The 22801-nt window shown below is 34.0% G+C and overlaps 1 protein-coding gene across 1 annotated transcript; it reads right to left on the bottom strand.

The window, feature by feature from the left end:
• Positions 1-7547: 7547 nt before the first annotated feature.
• On the bottom strand, positions 7548-10335 carry LOC132267646 (8-hydroxygeraniol dehydrogenase-like). Its single transcript, XM_059768780.1, has 5 exons — positions 10170-10335; positions 9897-10010; positions 8480-8993; positions 8206-8356; positions 7548-7955 (listed from the first exon to the last, which is right to left on the bottom strand). The coding sequence occupies exons 1-5, from the start codon at positions 10265-10267 to the stop codon at positions 7753-7755; spliced, it is 1080 nt and encodes a 359-aa protein (XP_059624763.1). The 5' UTR covers positions 10268-10335; the 3' UTR covers positions 7548-7752.
• Between the last annotated feature and the right edge of the window lie 12466 nt (positions 10336-22801).

The following is a 22801-nucleotide window of genomic DNA, read 5'->3' on the forward strand; positions in this document are numbered from 1 at the left end:
AAAACCATTTATGTGATTCAATGTGATTCACTAGCTTGTTTCCAGCTATTTCTCGAAGCTTTTGAAGATTAACATTCCTTTTTGACTTTACTGGTCCATCCTTGTAGACAAAAAGATAAGCTTGCCATGCATTGTCATTATAGAAGTGGGACTTTTCAAATTCAATTCATTGTCATTGGAGTGTCTCTTGAAGCATAAGAACCATTTTGAGGTTCTTGAATGGTTATACTTGTTCTGGGCCTTTTGGGAGGCTTAGGTTTCAACATTTTTGCCTTTAGCTTCCTTAGACAATTTTGGAGCCATATTTTTCACAAATTACTTCATTTTAAAGCTTGCAAACTCTCTTGGGAATTCGATCAAACACTAGGTGTGCAACCCCAAAAGTGTTATAGAATTAGCTTGTTTTGATCTTCAATCTTCCCCAAAACCAACCAACAATGTAGATTACAACCCAAATATCACCTTGTATGCTTCAATCTTGTATTGTCAATCAAGTTAAACCAATCATTTAAGTTATCATTCCCAAACTCCACAATTTTCTTTCAAACCCATTTTCTAAAATTCAAATCTTCCCACAACTTCTTCAAATTTTGTCTTCAATCTCATGTTTATCATGTAATGATCAAGTGTATTCCATGAATGAATGACAAAAATATGATATAGATGATGTATATATATGTATATATGAGTTGTGGAGTGAAAAAGGCAAGAGAGTTTATAGAGATGGAAGAAGCATGCAAAGAATGAGACACACAGTAGGTTTAAAAACCTAAAATCTATGCCCTAGAACCGGTTTAGCCCTCTTGAATCAGTTCAAGAAGGACAGTGCACAATTATGCACAAACCTTAAACTGGTTCAACCCTAATGAACCAGTTCAAGTTAGCCAGTCAACATTGGGTTGGCAAATGGACAGCCTTGAACCGGTTCACCCCTATTGAACCAGTTTAAGAACCACAGTCTTGAAACCACAGTGTAGTTTTTTTTATAAAAAAAATTCTCAAGACACCAGAATCATTTTAATGTATTGGTGATAAACCAAATCAACAAAGAAAAATCTAAAAACTTAAAAATCAAAATCTTTTTGAATTTTCCAAATTTTTGAATTTTTTTTTCAATATATTTTTTTTAAATAACTTATTTTTGAAAAAAAAAAAACTCAAAAACAACAAATCACCAATCATTAAAATCAGCTAGTCAACACGATTCAAAACTCTTTTAGAGATTTTAAAAATATCTCAGAGAATAAATTTTTGACTTCACAGACTTTTCAAATAATCTCAACTCTAAGAAAGTAATCAAAACCTGAAATCAAACTTGCAAATTTTATTGAAAATTTTAGAAATTAAAGTAGCAAGTTTGTGTGTGTGTGTGTGTGAAATCTAATCTAATCCATTTTTAATCGAATTTCAACTGATTATTGTCTAAACTTTATTGATTGAAAAGCATCAAGATAAAATTGTTTTGAGCAATTTTTCTAAGCAATGGCTTTCACTCTAAAGAACACTCAGCAATTCCCCAATTCAACTTGTCTCCACCTTTCTTTTTACTGAATTAGCTCCACTTTAAAGTCTAATAGCAGCTTTCGATCAAATTTCAATAGGTAGCATTTTCCTTAGCAACGTATTCAGCAAATTTTTATTTTTTTATTTTTTTTAAGCTGAATATTTCTTTTAAATTTTTAAGTTCCTATTTTTTTAAGACAATAACCTTTATAACTTTTGTGATCAATAAACCCTAGCCAATAGATCGATCAAAAAAATTTCAACCAAATTTTTTTAGAGATGGATTAGTGCACAAAAGTCTATGAACTTAAGAGATTCAAATCTAAAAATCCCCTAATCAATGCAAATCATCTTTTATTGTATAGATTATAAACCAAGAATCTATTTTTATCAAATTATCATGTGTCTTAATTTGCATTCAAAGATAGATCATGAATTCATTGAAAGAATTTTCACATGTATATCATGAAGACTATGATCAGAAACTCAAAACCCGAGCCAAACCCTAACAAGTGATCCATTGACAACAAAATTCTCTTTTAAGCACAAGCCATGATTACTGAATTCCATAGGACTTAGTTTGAAGGTAAAGTCCTTTTGGAAACTAGTTTCATGGACTCAATAGACACACAACTAATCAAATCAGACTTTTTGATCCACACAGATTTCACTCTCATTTCCTGAAATTCTCTTTCTTTTGTTACCTTTTTCTCAGGCAAGTTTTTAGCTTTAGAAGTCTTAGATATGACAAAATTCTTTTTCTTTTTAGAATTTACCTTCTTCTTGCTGTGAACATCATGAGAATGATTTTTAGAAAACTGTCTCTTTGTCCTCTTAAAACATGAGTTATGCTTATGTCCATTCTTTCCACAAAAAGTGCAATGCAATAGTTTAGGCACATAAGACATATCAGAATGTGATGCATCAAGCAAACATGAATCAGGCATACAATAATCAATAGGTTTAACAAAAGTTGTTTTACCTTGACTACTAGATGAACCTCTAACAAATCCTAACCCAGTTTTATCATTCGCATCCTTACCCATGTTGATTATCTTATTCAAACTATTTTGTCTCATATTGAATCTTTTCAGTTTATCTTATTCAGATTTCAATTCAATTTCAAGATAATCATTTTTCAAAGCAAGACATTCATTCAATGAATTAACAATACTTATTTTCTCGTCAAGAATGATGATCTTCTTTTTAAGCTCAGTGATAACAAAATTACTTTCAAAAGCTTTCCTTTTGCCTTTATCAATCTGTTTCCTTATATCTTCATTCTCTCCTTTTGCTTGGATAAGTTCCTTTGCTAGCTTATTGATAGCATGTTTTACTTCTATCATTTCTCTGACCATCTTCTTTAATCTTTCATCGTCCTTTTCAGCCTCTTGTTCCTGTTCTTCATGAACTTCATTATCTTCATTATCTAAAATATCATAGTCAGATAAAGTAATGACATGAGGACCTCTTTCAAGAAAATCGACATACGAAAAGTCATTAGTATCATCATGAGGAGAATCATTATCACTTAAAGCAGAATTTTCAGAAATAGAAATTTTCATTACTTTTCCTTTATATCTATCATTTTGTTATTTCCTAAGACTATGACAAACATTGGATGCATGACCTTTGCCACCACAATTCCAGCAAGTGAATTCAGTTTATTTTGACTCTTCTACTTTCTTTTCATTAAACCTAAATTTCGACATTATGTCAAAATTTTGAGGATTAGCCATGTTGCTATTCCTTCTCTTCTATTGTCTTTGCAAGATCTTATTAAATTGCCTTGACAGAAAAGCAAAATCATCATCAAAGTTATTATCCACAGAATTCTCAACCTATGTTGATTTTAAAGTAAGATTCTTCTTCTTCTGATTTAAATCAAAATTTTGAATCTCAAAGGTTTTCAATGAACCTACAACCTCGTCAACTTTGCAAGAAGTCAAATCACAATGTTCAGTGATGGTTTCAACTCTAATCTTGAATCTTTTAGGTAGACTTTAAGATTTTCTTACAGATTTTCTTATCACTAACTTTTTTGCCTAAGTAACGCAATTCAGAAATTATTTCAAGAAGACTAGAACAAAAATCAGAAAAAGATTCATCTTCTTTCATCACGATGTTCCCAAAGTTATGAGAAAGCATCTGAATTTTGGATAATTTCAGTTTTGAAGTTCCTTCATGAGTAACCTGCAAAATATTCTAAGCTTCTTTAACAGTTTTACAAAAAAAAAATTCTAGCATATTCAGATAAAACAACAGAATTAATAATTGCATATAAAGCTTTGCCATTAGCATCATTATGCTTAGTTTCAATAGCAGTAAAAGCAAAAGCATCTTTTAAGACCTTGACTTCTTTACCATCTACAGTTTTATCTTCTATAGGTGGTGAATAGCCAGATTCAACAATAGCCTACGTTTTACCACCTGAATTTTACAAATAGGCTCTTATCTTTGATTTCCAAAAATTATAATTATCTCCTTCAAACAACGGACCACGTTGATTAGAACCACCTTCTTTCAACGCATAAGAAATGATTAAAACAATTTTTGCAATCAATCAAAACTTTCCTACAAGGATCAACTCAATAAGTAGAGATTGGCTCTGATACCAATTTATGAGTTGTACGCAGTGGAATGTTTAGAAAGTTTTGATTATTTTGAAAACATATCTTGTGTTTTTCTAACTTTCTTTATTTTAGTAATTAAATAATTAATCACATGCAGATAAAATAAAGCAAAGTAAAAGTTAGAGATGACACCAGGAATTTGGCGAGGAAACACTAGTTGATAAAATACGTCAACTATTTTCGTGGGAAAAACCTCGTTGACTGTGCAATCCAAAGTAAACCGATCCACTATGCTTAAAACAAAGTATACTGAACTTTGACACCGGCTCACACCCTATCATTATACCAAACACCAACTGCTGACAATCCTCTAACTTTGTAACTCCCCGTCCAACAGCAACTTGACCTTAGGCTTATGCTTGATCTTTGTAGAAGAGTAGCAGGTAGATCAGACAACACTCCAAAAGTGCTCTAACCCTTTCAAAGTGTGATCACTTTTACTTCTATTCTTCAATCGTCTGAATTCGATGTAGAAGTAGATATGCTTTTATTTGATCGATGTAGATGCAACTGTATGATTATGATCAGGATTTGAACAACACAACTCTAAAATCACTATGTGAATATGTGTGTGTTCTAGAAAGACTAACAAAAAAATCTTTAAGATTTTCTGAAACAAAAATCTTTCTAAGGCTTTTAAGAATAATAAATTGATAATGCAAAAAGCCGTGAATAAACCTATGTGTATGACAAGGTTTATATAGATTATAGAATGACCTAATCCCTCTAAAAATATGTAAAAAAAAAAATTCATGCATAGGATTTAGTATAATTCTAAACCAACTTGGAAACAAATTAGGAAAGGAAACTGAAAGTTGGATTGCTGTCAGGACTGCTTGAATCGGTTCAGAGGGGCTGAATTGGTTCAAGTTTGGCAGTTGGTAATACGAGACCAACTTGAAGCTTTGAACTGGTTTAAAGGGGTTGAATCAGTTCAACTTAACCAGAACTAGAAACTTGGTTCTTTTAAACCTGAAAACACTATATGGTAAGTTTAAAATAATTACCAACTATAGAATGTGTCCTAATTTGTTTAGAATCCTTCCTAATGTGTTGCTCTTACCTTTTTCTTCGAATGGTCTTCAATAATGGTAAGTTTGAACAACTTTCCAATTTCGTAGTCACCGTCGATCTTGATATAGTAACTTGAATTATAACTTGACTTGGACTTGTTTTGTTTATGATAATTGCCAATTACAAAATAACTCATTCTTGCGTCTGGGCCACTTCGGCTGGTGTTCCTTTACCTTAGCAGGTTGACTTTTCTCCGGAGCATGAACTTGCTTGACAAATTTTTTCTGGCTTACCTTTTCACCTTTCCTTTTGTCCTCGGCCCTTCTCCTTTGTTCTATACGCTTCTGAGATTAAGTAGGGCCACCGTTTGAATGTTGTTGAAACCGAGGAAATTTTAGGTGCTTGATTCGGGTCCATCTATCCTTGGCCATATCTGTCCTTAGTCGTGCTATCTGTACTCTATGTGAATCTGCCCCCTTTTGCACCCAAATTTCAGATTGAACTAGCGCCCTTCATTTAAAACTAGGCTTGACGATCTCGTGGATGGAATTGGTTAGATATATGTCCTTGCCAATCCTGATCATCTGTCTTCAAGTGACTTCGGCTGGTATTACTATGCCGAAGATCTTCATGGGATTTATTTAGGAAGGTGAGTCGCTTAAGGATTCCTTTCTTTTTTGGCTGGCTTATCGTTTGCTCCTCTTTAGTTTTCTTCGACCCCTTACCATTTGGGGACAACCATTATCTATCAATGCCAATTGAGCCTCCCTTAACTGTCTTTGCAGATCTACCATTTTCTCTGGTGTCACATTCGACGAGAAAGACTCATCTGAATCCTTCTTGGCCTCCTGCCGATTTTCTCGCTTTGCCTATCTTTTCTATTTCAGAGAACACCATCTGATTTAGTTATTCTGCTTGAGATTTCAGCTCACCAATTTTAGAGATCATGAATTAATTTACTTCTCCTATTTAGGATTTCACCTCAACAATCTAAGCTTGCTGGCCATCCATTTTCTAGATAAGGGATTCTAATATCCGAGCTAAAGGAGCTTCGGATGGAATGGATGATTCGGCCACATTAGATCTACCTGGGCCAATCTGTTGTTTCTCCTCTTCAACGTCATCATCTGTTGTGGCAACAACCTTTGAATTCTTTGGTCTGAGAGGCATAACTACTATAAATTACTCACCTAGTGGGGTCCCACTGGGTGTACCAAGAAAGTTGACCCTAAAATTGGCTGGCTAAAGCCGATAATGAATTTGATGTAATACGGGCGTGCCAGAACCAATTGTGTGGTTCGAATATAAAAGAATCAGGTCAACCCGAGTCTCTTTTGTAATAAAGATTATCTCAGACGATTGTATGAGAAAGAGAACATCCAACTCACATGTAGGTTCAAGATTGTCTTAGTTAAAAGGACTTTCAACAATGAATGAATTAATAGTAACAATTTGTGAGAATAGAAAGGGGGAAAAGAAGTAGATATAGAAGAGATAGAGAGAAAGAGATCGAGAGAAAGAAATAGACAATAATAGCAAGATTGCTATATGGGAAAAGAAGAATTAGAGAGGGAGAGCTTGAGAAAGCAATAACATTAAAATAAAGATTCTGATGGTGTTGAACCTCCTACAAAACATACCTCTACCATTATTTATAGAATAACATGTACACTAACTCCTACATATAAATATTTCACTTATATCATAACTCTATAACCCGACTAACTATTTATTCAAATTAAACTATCCTAGGGATAACCACTAACATCTAATTGAATCCAATTAAAAGATAATTACTTAAACTATAATCCTTACCTATCACATAATTCAAAAATAAATCTATCCATACCACCCTTGCATGCAATTCCAATTTTAATCCATGTTAAAATATCATCCACCTTTGGTTCAAACCACTGCCACGTCACTGCACATGCAATTTACCAAAATGGGTGTCAACACATTTGCAGCATCAAGCTCACTTGATTCCTGAACTTGCTTGATTTCTTCCTCGGTGTTTGTAATAAGCTGTTGTAATTCCAATTTTTTGCTTTACTCCACCTCTTTTAGCTCTTCTTTAAACTTACCGACCTTGGCTTTTAATCTGAACCGTAAGTCTAGTGTAGTCATAACTCTAAGCCTTCCCAAAATTTCCCTACAATTCGGATCTTCCACCCATCCAACGTCTAAATTGAAACATCTACCCACTCTCTTTCTAAGTTCCTCTGTTTCCAAAATCGGGGCCAAGTTGGACATCAAATTCATGCTCAATTGAAAGATCTCATCCTAGGCTAGAGATATCATAAATATGAAAATCAATAGACATAAAACATCCTTGTCAAAATCGAAATAGCAAACTATTGAAATCAAACCGAACAACAATCAAGGTTGTATCTCCAAAATTGGCAAACAAAGTTCTTTATTTACTTATTCGTAACGAAATCCAAAGACAATGTTGATCCTTTGGTTACAATTCTAATGTTATAGGAAACAAAGCTTAAAAATACAAACATGGATTCATCAACTAAAGTAAAAACATCATCAAGCCCCATACAAACCAGATCCACTCTCAAAAAATACCCCAAGTTCAGAAGCCACAAGACTTTCAGTCGACTTTTAATGTGTTCCCAACATCGATGACAAACCTGTATTTGACATCAGCTTTCTCAAGACGCTCCATGGCAATGTTCACATAATCCATTGGAATGATTTCAATGTCCGGTTTTACGTTGTGCTTTGCAGAAAAATCAATCATTTCTTGTGTCTCCTTCAAACCCCCAATAAGACTCCCAGCAACTATCTTCCTTCCTGTCATTCCACATTCCCATTTAGCTACTAGTCAGAACACTAAACAGTATAAAACAGGGGCAAGAATGGTAATGTGTATGACTTCAAGCACTACTCAACAAAAGTTTATTATGCTATGTTTGGCTGCATGGAATTGGAGTCTTGGAATTGGAATTGGAGAAAAACAACTTTGAAAATTGAATTCCAATTCTAATTCCAATGCTCCATTTCCGTGCAACCGGACATAGCCATAATGATTTCATATGCTTACCCAAAAGCAAAGGCATAACAGGTAGTTCAAGTGCTTTTGGTGCACCGACCAAAACAAGCTTCCCATGTGACTTCAATAAAGCAATCAAAGGCATGAGAGGATGAATAGCAGAAACAGTATCGATAATACCATCCATTGTGCCCACTGCAGCCTACAAACATTCATCATATCAACACATAAGTACTAATGCATTGTCAAGATTTTCCATAAAGTTCTAACTAACAGCATATATGCCTAAATGTGACATACATTGGGTAAAAATAGAATTGGTTACCTGCATCTGATCTTGGTCACGGCTCACCAAAAATGAATCAGCACCGAGATGTTCAATGGCTTCCTCCTTCTTGTTAGGGGATGTACTGATGACTGTCACCTTAGCACCAAAAGCCTTTGCAAACTTCACTGCGACGTGACCAAGCCCGCCTAGACCTACCACGCCCAAATGCTGACCAGGCTTGTCAAGCTCAAAATACTTGAGGGGGCTGTAAGTTGTGATCCCAGCACACAAGAGAGGAGCAGCAGCTTCAAGAGGCAAGTTATCGGGGATGTGGACCACGAAATGCTCGTCGGCAACCATGTGATCAGAGTAACCTCCATATGTGATTGTTCCATCATGGTATGTTCCCTTGTAGGTGAGTATCATTTTGGGGCAGTAATTTTCAAGATTGGTGGCGCACTGGTCGCATGAGCCACATGATCCAACCATACATCCCACACCCACTCTGTCTCCAACTTTGAACTTCTGTACCTTGCTACCTACCTCTGTTACTACCCCAACAATCTCATGCCTGCATCAATCAATTCTCTTAACATGTCAATATATTAAGTGTATTTAGGCTTTTGGAAGAGTTAATTTCTTAATCAGATTCATGGCATCAAATATTTAATCTTCAACTGACTTTATACTATTACTTATTTCGTATCAAACACACCATAAGCTTAAAATTCATTAATCATATCAGTGGAAATTTTATTATATTTTGTTTGATTGTTTTCATTTGGATTATAGGCTGGATTTGTTTGTTTTCGTTTGAATTACCTAAAAATTTAATCACTTCTAAAATTTTATTATAACACTAAAATTTTATTAATCATCAACTGAGGTTTTGTTTGTTAGTTTTCATTTGGATTATAGGCTTTCTGTAGTTAACTTCTTCTTTTTTAATCATTTTTGACTTTTGGAAGTGGTCTTTTTCAGTTGTAATATGAGTGTATACCTTCAATTGTTGTGCTGTATTTTTGTTTTTGTGTTTTAATGCAAGCTGACATAGGAAAATAAAATAAAAAGTAAATTATTATATTTTTTTCTAGGATTATTGCTATACCCGCCTTTATATTTGGTTGTAGAAGGAAAAGGGGATTTTGGTGAACAAATGCATTATGTGCATACCCATGTACATATACATATAAAGCTCACTCTGTCAAATAGTGTTATTCATAGATAATGATCTTTATTCAAATATACAATGAAACAAAAGTGAAGGTCTAAACTCAAAAGGACTTGTGATTTTTATTAATTTTTAATTTCGACCACTATCACAGTAGCCTAAATGGTATAAATTCTTCTCCTCAAATGGAAGGTTAAGTGTTTGACTCCAGATAAAATAAAATGGGTGTGTGCTCCTTTACCGAAACTATCAAATAATAAATAAATAAATAAATAACTAAGAGCCAAAGATCTCAAGTCATACCCTGGTACAAGAGGAAATTTGCAGCCGCCAAAATCATTCCTGATATTGTGAAGATCAGAGTGACATATCCCACAATACAGAACTTTGAACCTCACATCTTTATCACTAGTTGTCCTGCAACATCATCATATAATAATCATTATAATCCAAACACACCCTCAAATCAGACAATTATAAGAAATATTACTGTGGAGAAAGTTTCTTATTCACCGGTGAACAATAGATCATTACTGTATTATAACAAGATATGTTAATTCGAGAAATTGGTTATACCTTCGGGAGAATTTGAAGGGTGCAAGAGAACCAGCTGGTTCTCTGGCTGCCCATCCAAGGGCCTCAATTGGGTGCTGTGTTTCTGGTGATTTCGCCATTAAATTAGCAAAGAGGTATTCGGATATGTGAAAGGAATGGAAGTATAGAAAGAGAAACTAAAACCCCAGAAGGGAGAGGGAGGGAGAGAGAGAGAGAGGAGAGATTGTACTAATATGGCGGGGAGTGGAGGCGTTTATATAGTTAGGGGCATGGCTTCGGCTTACTTCAGCAGTGAGGTAAGAATTTCCGAGTTGTGTCGGATTCTCCGTCACCGTACACGTCACACCAGAATCTAGAACTTCAGAAGGGGATTTGCCACGTCACGTTGTAAAATTTCTCTTTGCCTGAACTGAAAATTTGTGCGAGACATGTTAATGGGCCTAGTGGATGGCCCAGTCGACTGGTCCACTGGTGGGTTTGAGTTGGCTTTAAGTGGACTGAATGAAATAATCCGAGGGTTTTAAGAAAAATGATTTTCTTGCTTGGGGGTTTGATTTTATTTTTTCTTGTTATTGGGGTCATTTTGATAATTTAAGATGTTTGGAGAATTTTTCTTTGACATTTTCTATGTTATTAATTACTTTAGTTCTTGAAGAAAAGTTCAGCTTATTTCAAATATATTTGAAAATGTTGCACAAAATCATCCCTAAAAATGGCCAACAACATGGTTTTTTTCTAGGTGATAATTGGTATAACCTTTTCTTCCTAAAACGGGGGGAGCGATTCGACCCAATGAACAAAATTGTGTGGCCCATATGAGTTTCTCCAATGTCTCCTCCAGGGGAGCGATTCGACCCAAAGAACAAAATTGTGTGGCCCATATGAGTTTCTCCAATGTCTCCTCCAGTGTCAAGTCTAAAACTGTCCCAAGACTGGTTTTATATATCCTATTGGGAATCATATTTGACTTCAAGAATTAAAGAAGCATAAGTAATTGGCTTCACAATTTCATTAGATAAATATTCAATCAAGTGATGGTTATAACATAAAGACAAGATTTAAGGTAGTTCCAATATTAAAATCAATCTGTAGTAATCAGGATAAATGATTATTAAAATCAATCTGCAGTAATCAGGATAAATGATTGGTGGATATTACTGGTGTTGACTTTTGATGAGGAGAGATCAAAGGTTATTCAATCTCACCAAGGAGTGATTGAACCCAAGAGAGCTCAGTAGCGGTGGCTGCAACAGCACGGTACTCGGCTTCGGCAGAGGAGCGAACCATTGATCGTTGATTCCTAGAACTCCAGGAAATTGCATTGCCCCCAAGATAAACGACATAGGCAGAGGTGGTAGTACAATCATCACAATTACTAGCCCAATCCGCATAGGAGAAGACATGGAGAGTGAGAGGAACCCGACGCTTGAGGAAGAGATCATGCTAAAGCGTGCCTTTGAGATAGCGGAGAATGCGCCTAGTTGCTGCCCAATGAGTTTGGGACGGCTTGTGCATGAATTGAGAGTGTTTGTTGACTGTAAAGGCTTTGTCAAGGCGGGTGTAGAGATATTGGAAAGCCCCAATAGTAGTGCGATAGGTGATAGCATCAGCCGGAGAAGAACTATCAGGAAGATGAAGAGTAGGGGCGGAGCAAAAGGGGCTATGCCCCCCACTGTATTTTTTTCTAATTTATATTAAAAGTTAAAATTTCAAAATGTCCCCACTCAATTTTTAAAATGGCCCACTTCACAATTTTTTTTTTTCAAATTTGTGTATAGTTTTTTTTATTTTATTCTTCGACGAAGCCCCCTCTCAAAAAAAAATTATGAGTCCATCACTGCTTCACACTAAGGCTGTAAAAGTTAGCCCCATCCCCCCCAACCCAACATTCCTAGATCCGCCTCTGGTGAAGAGGTTCGGTGGAGGACAACGAAGTCGAAACCTCCTTGGCACCTTGCATGTCGGTGCGAGCAACAAGATGTGATATATTTATGTTGTGAGAAAAAAAGAATTCCAGTTGGTTTAGAAATGTCCTTCACACCAAAAGTAATGGAGGGACTCCAAATCTTTGATAGAAAATCCGTGAGAGAGATCACCAATAAACTTGGAGATGAAAGACATCTCATTGTCTGTAACAATAAGACATGTAGACCTCTTCACGGAGAGTGCCATGAAGGAAAGCACAGTTGACATTGAGTGGAGGGAGGGGCCAACCATGAGCAAGGGCCAAGCTAAGGACCACACAAATGGTGGTTTAACGACCAGAGTGAAAGTGTTTGTATAGTCAAGGCCAGGGCTTGCTAAACCGATAATCGGTCACAAAAAATGTGATATAATTCTCAATCACAAGCAAGGAGTTCCACAATTGAAAAACTACGGAGTTGTTAAAAAGGAATATTGTTTTGTTGTTGCTTGCACAAAATTGGCTCTCACACCGTGCTAGAGTCCCTTTTTATCTGGAATCTGTGTGCTAAAACAACCTAAATAAATCTATGGTGGCTTGATTGAGGCAATTGTGAGGAGGTAAGGGAGAGCATCCCTCGCATCATTGTTGACTCCCAAATATGATTTTACTGTGGATGAGTGATGGTGGGTAGATATGTTTAGTAAAAATGAGAAACAAAATGGCTATTTAAAAAAGCTCACCAATGGTAGTTTGCTTTTTGTTTCATTTTTTATTTTTTTGTATTATTCACTGCTATAATATTTTTGCCACTGAGCCAAAAAAATAGAAAATATCAACATCAATTTAGTGTTTTCAATTTGAATTTCTTTCCGGTTAACAAACCTATTATTTAAATTATAACAAAAAGTTATCAAAAGCATTGGGATATTTTGTTTTGTTACAGTACACCAACCGCAATACAAAACATGAAACAAGTGTAACCATGTTTTTCTTTTTGTTCTATTCTAGAAAGCACGGACACTTCTACGAAGGAGTCGTATCCATGTCAGACATCCAAACTCTTCGAATACGTGTCCGACACTTCATATACGTGTCCATAAACAAAAAATAATTTTATTATTTCAGGCATTTCGCTAACACTTTCCCGAACATTTCTAAGACAAATCTACATAGTCATCTTGAAAATAATATGAATATTATTATGACAAAGTAGTGAAGTAATGGTATACATAATATAAAAATCATTACAATAATGACATAATTTCATTTTCTAATTCATTTCATAACAACTCTTATTATAGAAATTATACTAATGAATTAAAATTTTATAATATTATTACTGAATAAATGTATAAAAACAAATGTTTATATTTATATGTAATCGTATCCACGCTGTACCCATGTCTTACTTTTTTAAAATTTGACGTGTTATCGGTATCCTATGTCCATGCGACATAGGTTCTATCTCATCTACATACGCTTAAATTGACAATGTAACAATTTTAAATTCTGAATGTATGAATTTTTAATTGACAATATAACAATAATTTGACTATGTTAGAATTTGTGATTTAACATTGTTATAACTGACGCAATATTTTGCATATATTGCACTGTAATATTATGTATTCTACTAAATTTAATATTGCAATTAAAAGAATACACAGAAGGCGTGAGAACAAGAGAGAGGATTCGCATTCGTATTGCCTCGCCACACCGACCAAACATGGACAACTATCCTAATCAATACCAAACAACCTCTATCCTTTTTCCGTCAAACATGCATCCAGTTTTATATATAGAGAGGAAAAACAATATATATATATATATATATACTCCCTCCATTCTACAAAAATTACTCTTTTTTAAAAATTTTATTTTTTAAGAGCTTTTAGTTTAATTTTTGAACACGAATGAATTTTCAAATATGTCTTACGTTAAATTTTAATTGTTTTTACAACTTTAAAATAAGAAGGGCAAATTTAAAATATTAAAAATTATTATATTGAATTTTGAATTGAAACAATTATTTTGCGTCAACCAAAAATAAAAAGACTTAACACTTTTATGGGACGAAATGAATTATATATATATATATAATCATATCAATCTATAATTGTGACATTCTAGCCAAACTAACAACCCTTAGGGCATTTGGTATTGTGCATTTTGTTTGGCTCGCTGCCCTGTTCACTAACAGAAATAATTCCTAATTTTTAAAATTGAGAATCAAAAGTAAAAAATATGTTTAATAAAATACTTTTATTTTTTATTTTTAGAAAGTACTTTATAATTTTGTGAGCTTTCTCTACTATAGCACTATTAATTAATTAATTTATTTTTTTTTTTAAAAAAAAAATCTCGTTTATGTTGCAGCCCATCAAAACCCCTCTTCTGCTCCTTATCCTCAAGCCCTAGCTAACTGAAACCACTGCCACAACCATCAATTTCCACCCTTCCTCCTCCTATCTCTCTCTTTCCCATCACCCACCCCTCTTTTCTCTCTGTTTAAAATCAACACAAAAACCTGTTCTTCATTGGTTTAATTTATGAAGATGGTGATTTCAGGCTCTGATGACCATGGTTATACAGATTCCGGCGACGAAGGATTCACAATTCCAATGACAACAACCAACAATTTCGAGGACGGCGATGCTGTAACTAGGTAATTCCGATGGTGGGTTTGGTTTTTGTTCCTTGGGTTCTCTGTGATTAGGTTGTAGTGGCGACTAGGGTGTCGATGGTTTAAGTTTTGCAGTAGGGGGTGATGGGTGGTGGCGATGGAGGTTTTGGGTTGCTGTGTCTCTGTGTTTTGTTGGTTGTGATTTGTTTGGTGCTCTTAGGATTTTAGGTATGGAATATAATAATGTTCATGTGCAGTTTTACACCGTCTTCACTTCCTCTTTCTTTTCATCTACCTTAGTAGACCATAGAAAAGAGACCTGAAAGACTATATAGTCAAATGAAAGAAATAGATCTCTTATTTCGAAATAGTTCTCAGAAGTGACTTTACAAGGGCAATCTCTTTGGTGTAATCTGTTTCATTGGAATAATACGCTTGCTATACTGAGAATGCCCTTTTTCATATTGATTAAGGTAAAGAGAATAAAAGATAGGACACAGATTTTAGCAGGAAATAAGGTCCATAAAATTCAAAAACGATGCAAATAAGCCCATCTGACCACTTTTTGACAAAAACTAAATATGAAAACTCTATTTTACCCTTTTGATTCCCATTTTGCCCCTCACCCATATGTGCATATAACCCCCTTATATGGCTTGGCTCGGCTGGTACTGATTGAACAGCTCAACTCGTCGGAGATGTGACTGGATTCTTGTTGGAAAATTCACCGGAATTGGATTTTCGCCGGAGAAGACGCGTGGGGCGCGTGAAATCTACGCGCAGAACTTCAAGTGGCATGTGTAGGCACGTGTAACGTCGTTTGTGGCTTTTATTTGCAGCGTCGTGTTTGTCTTGGTCTTGTAGACCTTATTCTGCAATCAAAATGTGATTTTGATCACGTTTAATTTCTGCGTTGTTGGCTCTCTCTCTCTCATCTCTTTAATGTCTCAATGATAGCTCTAAGATTAGGGCAAGAATCTGATTCAATTAACCCTCTTTCTTGGTGGCAAAGAAAGAAATAAAAGAGTGCTCTGTATTTGTTTTTGTACTTCCGTCATGGTCAAGCTTGCCAAATCCATCTCCCCAATGCTGTCCAGCTCCAACCACTGCGAGTGGACCGGTGTCTCCAGCGACTCCTCCGGCCGGGTCTCTAACATCAACCTCTCCTCCAAATATCTCTCCGGTGAGTTACCCTCCAATCTCAACCAGCCCTCTCACCTCAAAACCTTCTCTCTCCAATGAAACCAGTTTCTCTGGCCCCTTACCCTCTCTCTCAAACCTCACATCCCTTGAACAAGTCTTCCTGGACTACAAATATTGAGCATCAGTATGAACCCTAATCTTCCTCCATGGACCATCCCCGAAGCCCTAGCCAACTCCACCACGTTGAATTTCTTCGTTGCAATGAATCGTCAGTCTAATTAAGATAAGGTTTTTTTTTTAATTTTTTTTTTGATAAGTGGATAAAAGGGTCATTTTACATGGCCTGTATTTATAATTACTAATTTATTCAAATGAAGTGAGGGTGTTATCGTTATTTTATACCACACAGGGACCTATTTACACAAAAAATATATTGATAGCATAGGGTTTTTTACCACACAGGGACCGTTTTGAATTATATTGATAGTAAATGGATGTTTTTTGCACTTAACCTTTATAAATATAACTATTCTTTTTTATTGCTAGAGGAAATATAATCATCTAAACATGGGACCCATCATTTTAAACAAAAGAAAAAAAGAGAAAAAAATTAAGTGGGGGCACACACCTAGTAGATAACACATTTGCAAACATTTTTTTGTGTGGGCCTATCATTTGACTAGCCTCCACGATGGTCAAATGACCTTACAACATTAGTCTCTCAAAGGTGAATTTGTTCCTCTTTAAAAGTTCAAAATTAATATAATAACTTATTTATATGTCCCTCTCACTGATTTAGGCCATCTGCACCAACCTCTCTGGATTTTATTTCTCTAAAAATGCCACTTCAGCTTTTCTAAGAGCCACATCAGCAGCTTTCACTCTCTAGAAATGTTGCACTCCATCAAGCTCGCCGGTTGAAAAAAAAAATTTAAAAATTAAAAATTTAAATTTAAATTAATTATTTTTTAAAAAACTTTTCATAAACGGCTATATTTCTTACGGCTATATTTTTCATCTTATATAATGAATACTCATTTACTTATCTGAAAATCATCACTACATTCATCTCTCTCCATTATAGCAAAATATCATTATCCATCTTTATCAATTTTGAAATTGTTGACCTTAAGGATTTTATCCAATGACAATCTAATTGTTTTGATGATAACAAACCATCAATGGTGTTTAAGGACTAATGTTCACATTGAGTGTTATAGATGACTTATATTTAAAGAAGAACCTCAATGAAGATTATAAAGACCATTCCAAGTATTCCATTATTCAAGATCACATGAAGGAAAGAAATGGATACAAAGAAGAGTTGAAGTTGAAAAGAAAGATAGCTTGGACTACAATGAGCAAGAAAGCAACTCAAAGGAAGGAAGACAGCAAGACTACCTCAAAGCCTAAAGATCATGGACAATGCTTGAAGAAAAGGGTAGACAGGATAGTGAGTGTTTAGGATTCAATGTCAAAGTATTTATGAATTCATTTGAAGCTTATCTCTATAGGACCATGCATATTATATCATCATTCATATGCTCCAATATCCATTAGCAATAGACTATGCACTTCATTCATATACAATTGCACATGAAGTCATTGCTAAAGAGTGAGTTAGTTCAAGCTTGCATAAATTTTGAAAGAACTCATCATTTGTGCTAAAAATGCTAAGACCATGCACATCAATCATATAATTCATATTGGTTAACAATTGAGGCATGAGAAGCCTTCATTACCATTAGTTGGTAACGGACATTAGGACCCCAAAATGCGCGTCATGAAAAACTGTGTTTTTGGCTAAGTGTGAAAAATGAATTTTTGAAATAATGATTATTTCAAAATAATTTTTCCCGGTAATAACTCTTTATACTTCAACTAGCCTAAACTGATTTTATCAGAATTTTTGACCAAGTCTACATTGGTTTACATAAGGATTCATTTTTACTAAAACTGTCGGAAATCTAAATTTGTACTAAAACTGAATTTCTATATTTTGATTTAGTTGAATTTCAATTTTCTAGTATTTTTATTAAATCCAAATGGAGGGTACTTCCTTATTTACATTATAAACTTAAAGTAAATGGACATATAAATTAAAGTAAAGACATTTACTTAAATGGAAATAAGTTGTGTGCAGATGTCCTGTACTAAGAGTCCTAAGCATAACCTGTACTGAAAGTCCTAAGCATTAACCTGTTATCTGTCAAAACTGTCAATGCACCAGAAAATGTCGGCTGGTTTAATGCATACGTCGATCGATTCATGAAGCATACGTCGACCGGTTTGAAGCATACGTTGACCGGTATCTAGGCAGTACTGAAATTTCAGAAACATAACATACGTCGACCAGTTTGTAGTATACATCGACCGGTCGTCGACCGGTTTATGCCATACGTCAACCGGTTCTTGTCGAATCTGCAGATTTCAAACTGCAACGGCTCTATTTTCCTCGACCTTTGTACATTCAACTCCTAACAGCTATATTGAGCTTGCAAACTCTATAAATAAAGTGGGGAATGTCTTAATAATCAAGAGACATCATTTGAAAGCCTTCACATTGCATTAAAGAGAGCTTTCGTTCTCAAATATTCTCTTCATCTCTCTTATTCACTCATATACAAATATTGAGAGATTTAGCTAAGGATTCAAAGGGATTTTGCTCTAATTCGAATCTTCATAGACCTTTTGTTCTATTCTACACTTGAGAGATCTTATTGAGTTCATTAGAGCTTTTGTTCTTCATTTATATCATCTTCTCTTATTCATATCATTTATAGAGTTTGAGCTTCACTTATATTCATATATACTCTAGTTGAGAGCTAAAGTTTGTACATCAATCTTTGAGAGATATTTCTTGTGAGCTTGCACTTGTATATCTATCTTGAGAGAGATTCAATCTTGTATTTCAATTACAATCTTTTCTACAAACTTGTAAGGGTTGGTGTGACCCAAAAGAAGCCTAGGAGAAGGGTGTTCTCCTAGCAAGGAAAAGAAGTAAGGTCTTGCTTCATGTAAATGTTTGCTCTCCACCCGTAAGGGGAAACCATAGTGGATTGGGAAGTCTCAAGAGGAGTCTTGAACCGAGGAGTACGAGTTTCCGAACCTCGCTAAAATCGCCGAGTCAATGTTTGCAATTTCTCTTCTCTTATCTATCTTATAATTGTGCTATTTAATTACTTATTTCATATCTTTATAATTGCACCAATTGTGTTAAGTACTTTGCTTATAATTGATTTTTTATATTGTCTGTCATTGACTCTATTCACCACCCCCCCTCTAGAGTCAATTCTTGGGAAACAATTGGTATCAGAGCCTAACTCTAATTAGAAGACTTAATCGTCTTAGAGTACGATCATGGCCAACAATGGTATTATCAAATACTTAGAAGGACAATCCAATGATCAACCTCCTTGTTTTGATGGAAATGATTATATCTATTGGAAAATTAGAATGAGGGCCTTTTTAAAAAGTATTGATATTGATTTATGGAAAGTTGTAGAAAATGGTGGTCATATCCCAACCAAAGTTATTGAAGGAAATAAAATTCCTAAATCAAAAGAGGAATGGGATGAAAATGATCATAGATTAATTCAATGTAATGCTTTAGCCATATGTTATCTTTATTGTGCATTAAGCAAAAATGAGTTCAATAAAATTATCTTTTGTAAAACGGCTAAAGAAATTTGGAACTTGCTTGAATTAGCCTATGTTGGATTAAGTCATGATAATGAATCAAATATAAATGAACTCTCTAGCATAAATGAGATATATTATAGTTTTACTAACATTAGTAATCATTTGAATGTTATTAGTAGAACTATCTCATCCACTTATAGTGAAGAAAGTGATACAATGCAAAAGAAGAGTATTGCTCTTCAAGCTTCTACCAAAGAAGCAAATAACATCAAAGAGTTGATTAATCATTGTCTCATAGCCAATGAAGATGAGGTAAATTCTAATCATGAATCTTTTGATTTAGAAACTTCCTATAATAAATTAGTTGATGAGCATAATGATTTGTATAATGCGTTTAAAGAGTTACATGGTGTGCTAGAAACAATGCTTATGAAATGTGTATCTTTTAAAAAAGAAAACCATGATCTCTCTCAAAGTCATGAAAAAGTTCAAATAGAAAATGACTCTTTGAAAAAAGAAAATCATTATCTTGTGCAAAAATTAGAAAAGATTCAAATTGAAAATGAGTCATTGAAAAATGAGATGAAATGTGTATTCTCTAATGAGTTTTCATCAATTGATCTTATTTCCGAAAATGAGTCATTAAAGAAAATCATTGATGATCAAAATGATATTTTAGCAAAGTTTACCAAAAAAAAGGAGAATTTGAGTACTATGCTTAGTAATCAAAGAAGTGTCTTCGTAAAAAATGAGATACAATATGATTCTCACACTAAAGATGCATGCTTGTTAAGAAGAAGAAAGCCTTTATATGATCTTTTGTCAAGAGTGGTACCCAATCCTCTAAATGTAATTATTGTAAAAGATTAGGACATAAGATTGATGATTGTCCATTTAAAAAGAAGTTGAGGTCAAAGAAGATTTGGGTTCCAAAAGGAACTTATGTTCCATTGCCTAACTCACATGGACCTAAGAAAATTTGGGTACCAAAAGGAGAATTTGTAACCTTTCCTTATAGGGTTACTTGATGGCATCTTTTTCAATCAAGGATTAGGAAGGAAGCATCACACTTGGGAATAATCCCAAGGACAAGGTAATTGATAAAACTCCACACAATATTTCCATGCTATGAATTGCTTGATTATTTATTTGCATAGCATGTTGGAATCAATTATGATCATTAAAAGGCTAAATGAAAATGTATCTCAAGGCTTTAGATTATTACATATGGAGAGTCTTTGTAAATGAATTTATTGTACCCAAAAGACCATACATGATATAAATTTCCCAAAAAGATGATTTTTAATCATGATGTGCTATATCTATATATTGTGGGATTCTTATATTATCTTGTTTAATTGGTACAAGTGTTCAATTATTATGATTTTTTTTTTTTTTGATTTATTGATTGAAAATTGTTTTATTCATTACAAACTTGAAATTGCATTTGGCATACTACACTTAGAATTAGACACAATTGGTTTGAAAAGTGTAATTCTCAAGAAAAACATTTCTTTCAAATGAGTCCTCTAATGAATATGTGATTATGCAAAGAATGTATTTTCCTTCTAAATTGTTGAATGCTTAAGAATTTCTAAAAAGGGGCACCTTATTCATTTTACCTACCTAGGAAGAATCTCATTGTCAATTCTAAATTCTTTTTTCATAGACAGTGCACATAGTACTTTTGATCATGATTTAAATATGAAATTGTGCTACCTCACTAAATTCCTATTAATTTCATATTGATTCATTGAGTTGTATGCAACCATAAGCATGTCTATTTATTGAATTGACAAATGCTAGAGTCATTTAGAATTCTAATTTTGCTTGAAACATGTTAATTAATGAGAGTACCATATTTGCGCTTTATTGAATTAAGTTCCAAAAGGAACCATATCATGTGTACTAACTAGTGAGGACCCTAAAAGATTTGGGTACCAAGAATGCAACTTAAGTATGTTTTATAGGTTTAAAATCCTTTTGACTCAAAGACAAGTGGATTCTCAAGTTGGTGCTTAGAGCACAAAAGAGATATCATGCCAATAATTCTTCTCAGTCACAAAATAGAAAGAATGCATCACATTGAGAAATAACTCCCAAGCTAATGAAGTTAGTACCATGGGTAAAGAATTCATTTCTCATTAATATGCTTTTATATGAAGAACTCAATCATGAAATTTTAAGCATGATGCTCTTGATATGCTACTTGTTGCTAATAGATGTAAAAATGTTTATGTTATAGATTTTAATATTTTGCATGAAAGTAGTGTGTTTTGGCATATGAGTTTTGAACATGCTAACATGAAATGATTTTCTTTCTTTCAAGTGATCCTTAGATTAACTATGCCTAATCTTTGTTAAAGATTTACTTTTTGGAAGATATGGCATCAAAGGAAAGCATACATTTTCTCATGTAGACCATCAATGCTATTTGATTTGAACCTTATCAAATTTATCAAAGTAGCAATGTCTAAAAAGTTATCAATATGCTTTTATGATCTTAAATGCTTAATCCACTTTATTGGGTCACTTCCATGCATATAGAAAATGGGGTTGTTCATCTTGAAAAGGTTTAGATAGACTTAAGATAATTAAATAAGTCCTCACTCGAAAACCTAAAAGAACAAGTCTCATTGGAAGAACCATCTCATGAAAAATAAGAATGAAAATTTCTAATGCCTTCCTAAGAAACTCAACTCATGAAAACTTCTTAGAAGAGGCATCTCATGAAAATGAAGAATGAGAATTTGTAGTGTCTTCCTAAGAGTTGAAGTGTTTATCAACATCCAATTGATCAATCATTGGTAAACATTTCTGTATGTGCTAGATAAAGGAACAAAAGATTATTGGAACATCTTGATAAGTATCTTGAGTATCATTGGTAACTAAGCTAGACTACTCCCAAAGATTACACCAAGAAGAACAAATTGAATACATGTCTTTGTACACATATGACTTTCAATTGAAGCAATAAAAATACTACATGTTTTTGCAAGAAATGATTTTTAATTGACTTCATTTTCTTGACTATGAGGAAAAATCATCTGGACTTGAAATGCATAAATTTTGGACTAGATGTTTAAAATTTTCAATAGCCTTATGTTGTTAAAAATAAGCTCCTAGAGCTCTCGTTGAAAGGCTTAGTGATTTTCTCAAGATTGATGGTTTTTTACTAAATTGATATATATGTGTTTTCAAAACCATTCATGATAATATGTTGATTGATCATATATACTGTCATTGGATCAACATTTATGATTTGTGCAAAGAAGCTTACCTCTAGCATGCAAAAAAAATTGAAATTAGCATGATGAGTAAACATGATTTCTTCTAGAG

Source organism: Cornus florida, unplaced genomic scaffold (genome assembly GCF_030987335.1).
Source record: "Cornus florida cultivar Cherokee Brave unplaced genomic scaffold, ASM3098733v1 CherokeeBrave_3.0.0_Hap2_Chr07, whole genome shotgun sequence".
Taxonomy (NCBI): domain Eukaryota; kingdom Viridiplantae; phylum Streptophyta; class Magnoliopsida; order Cornales; family Cornaceae; genus Cornus; species Cornus florida.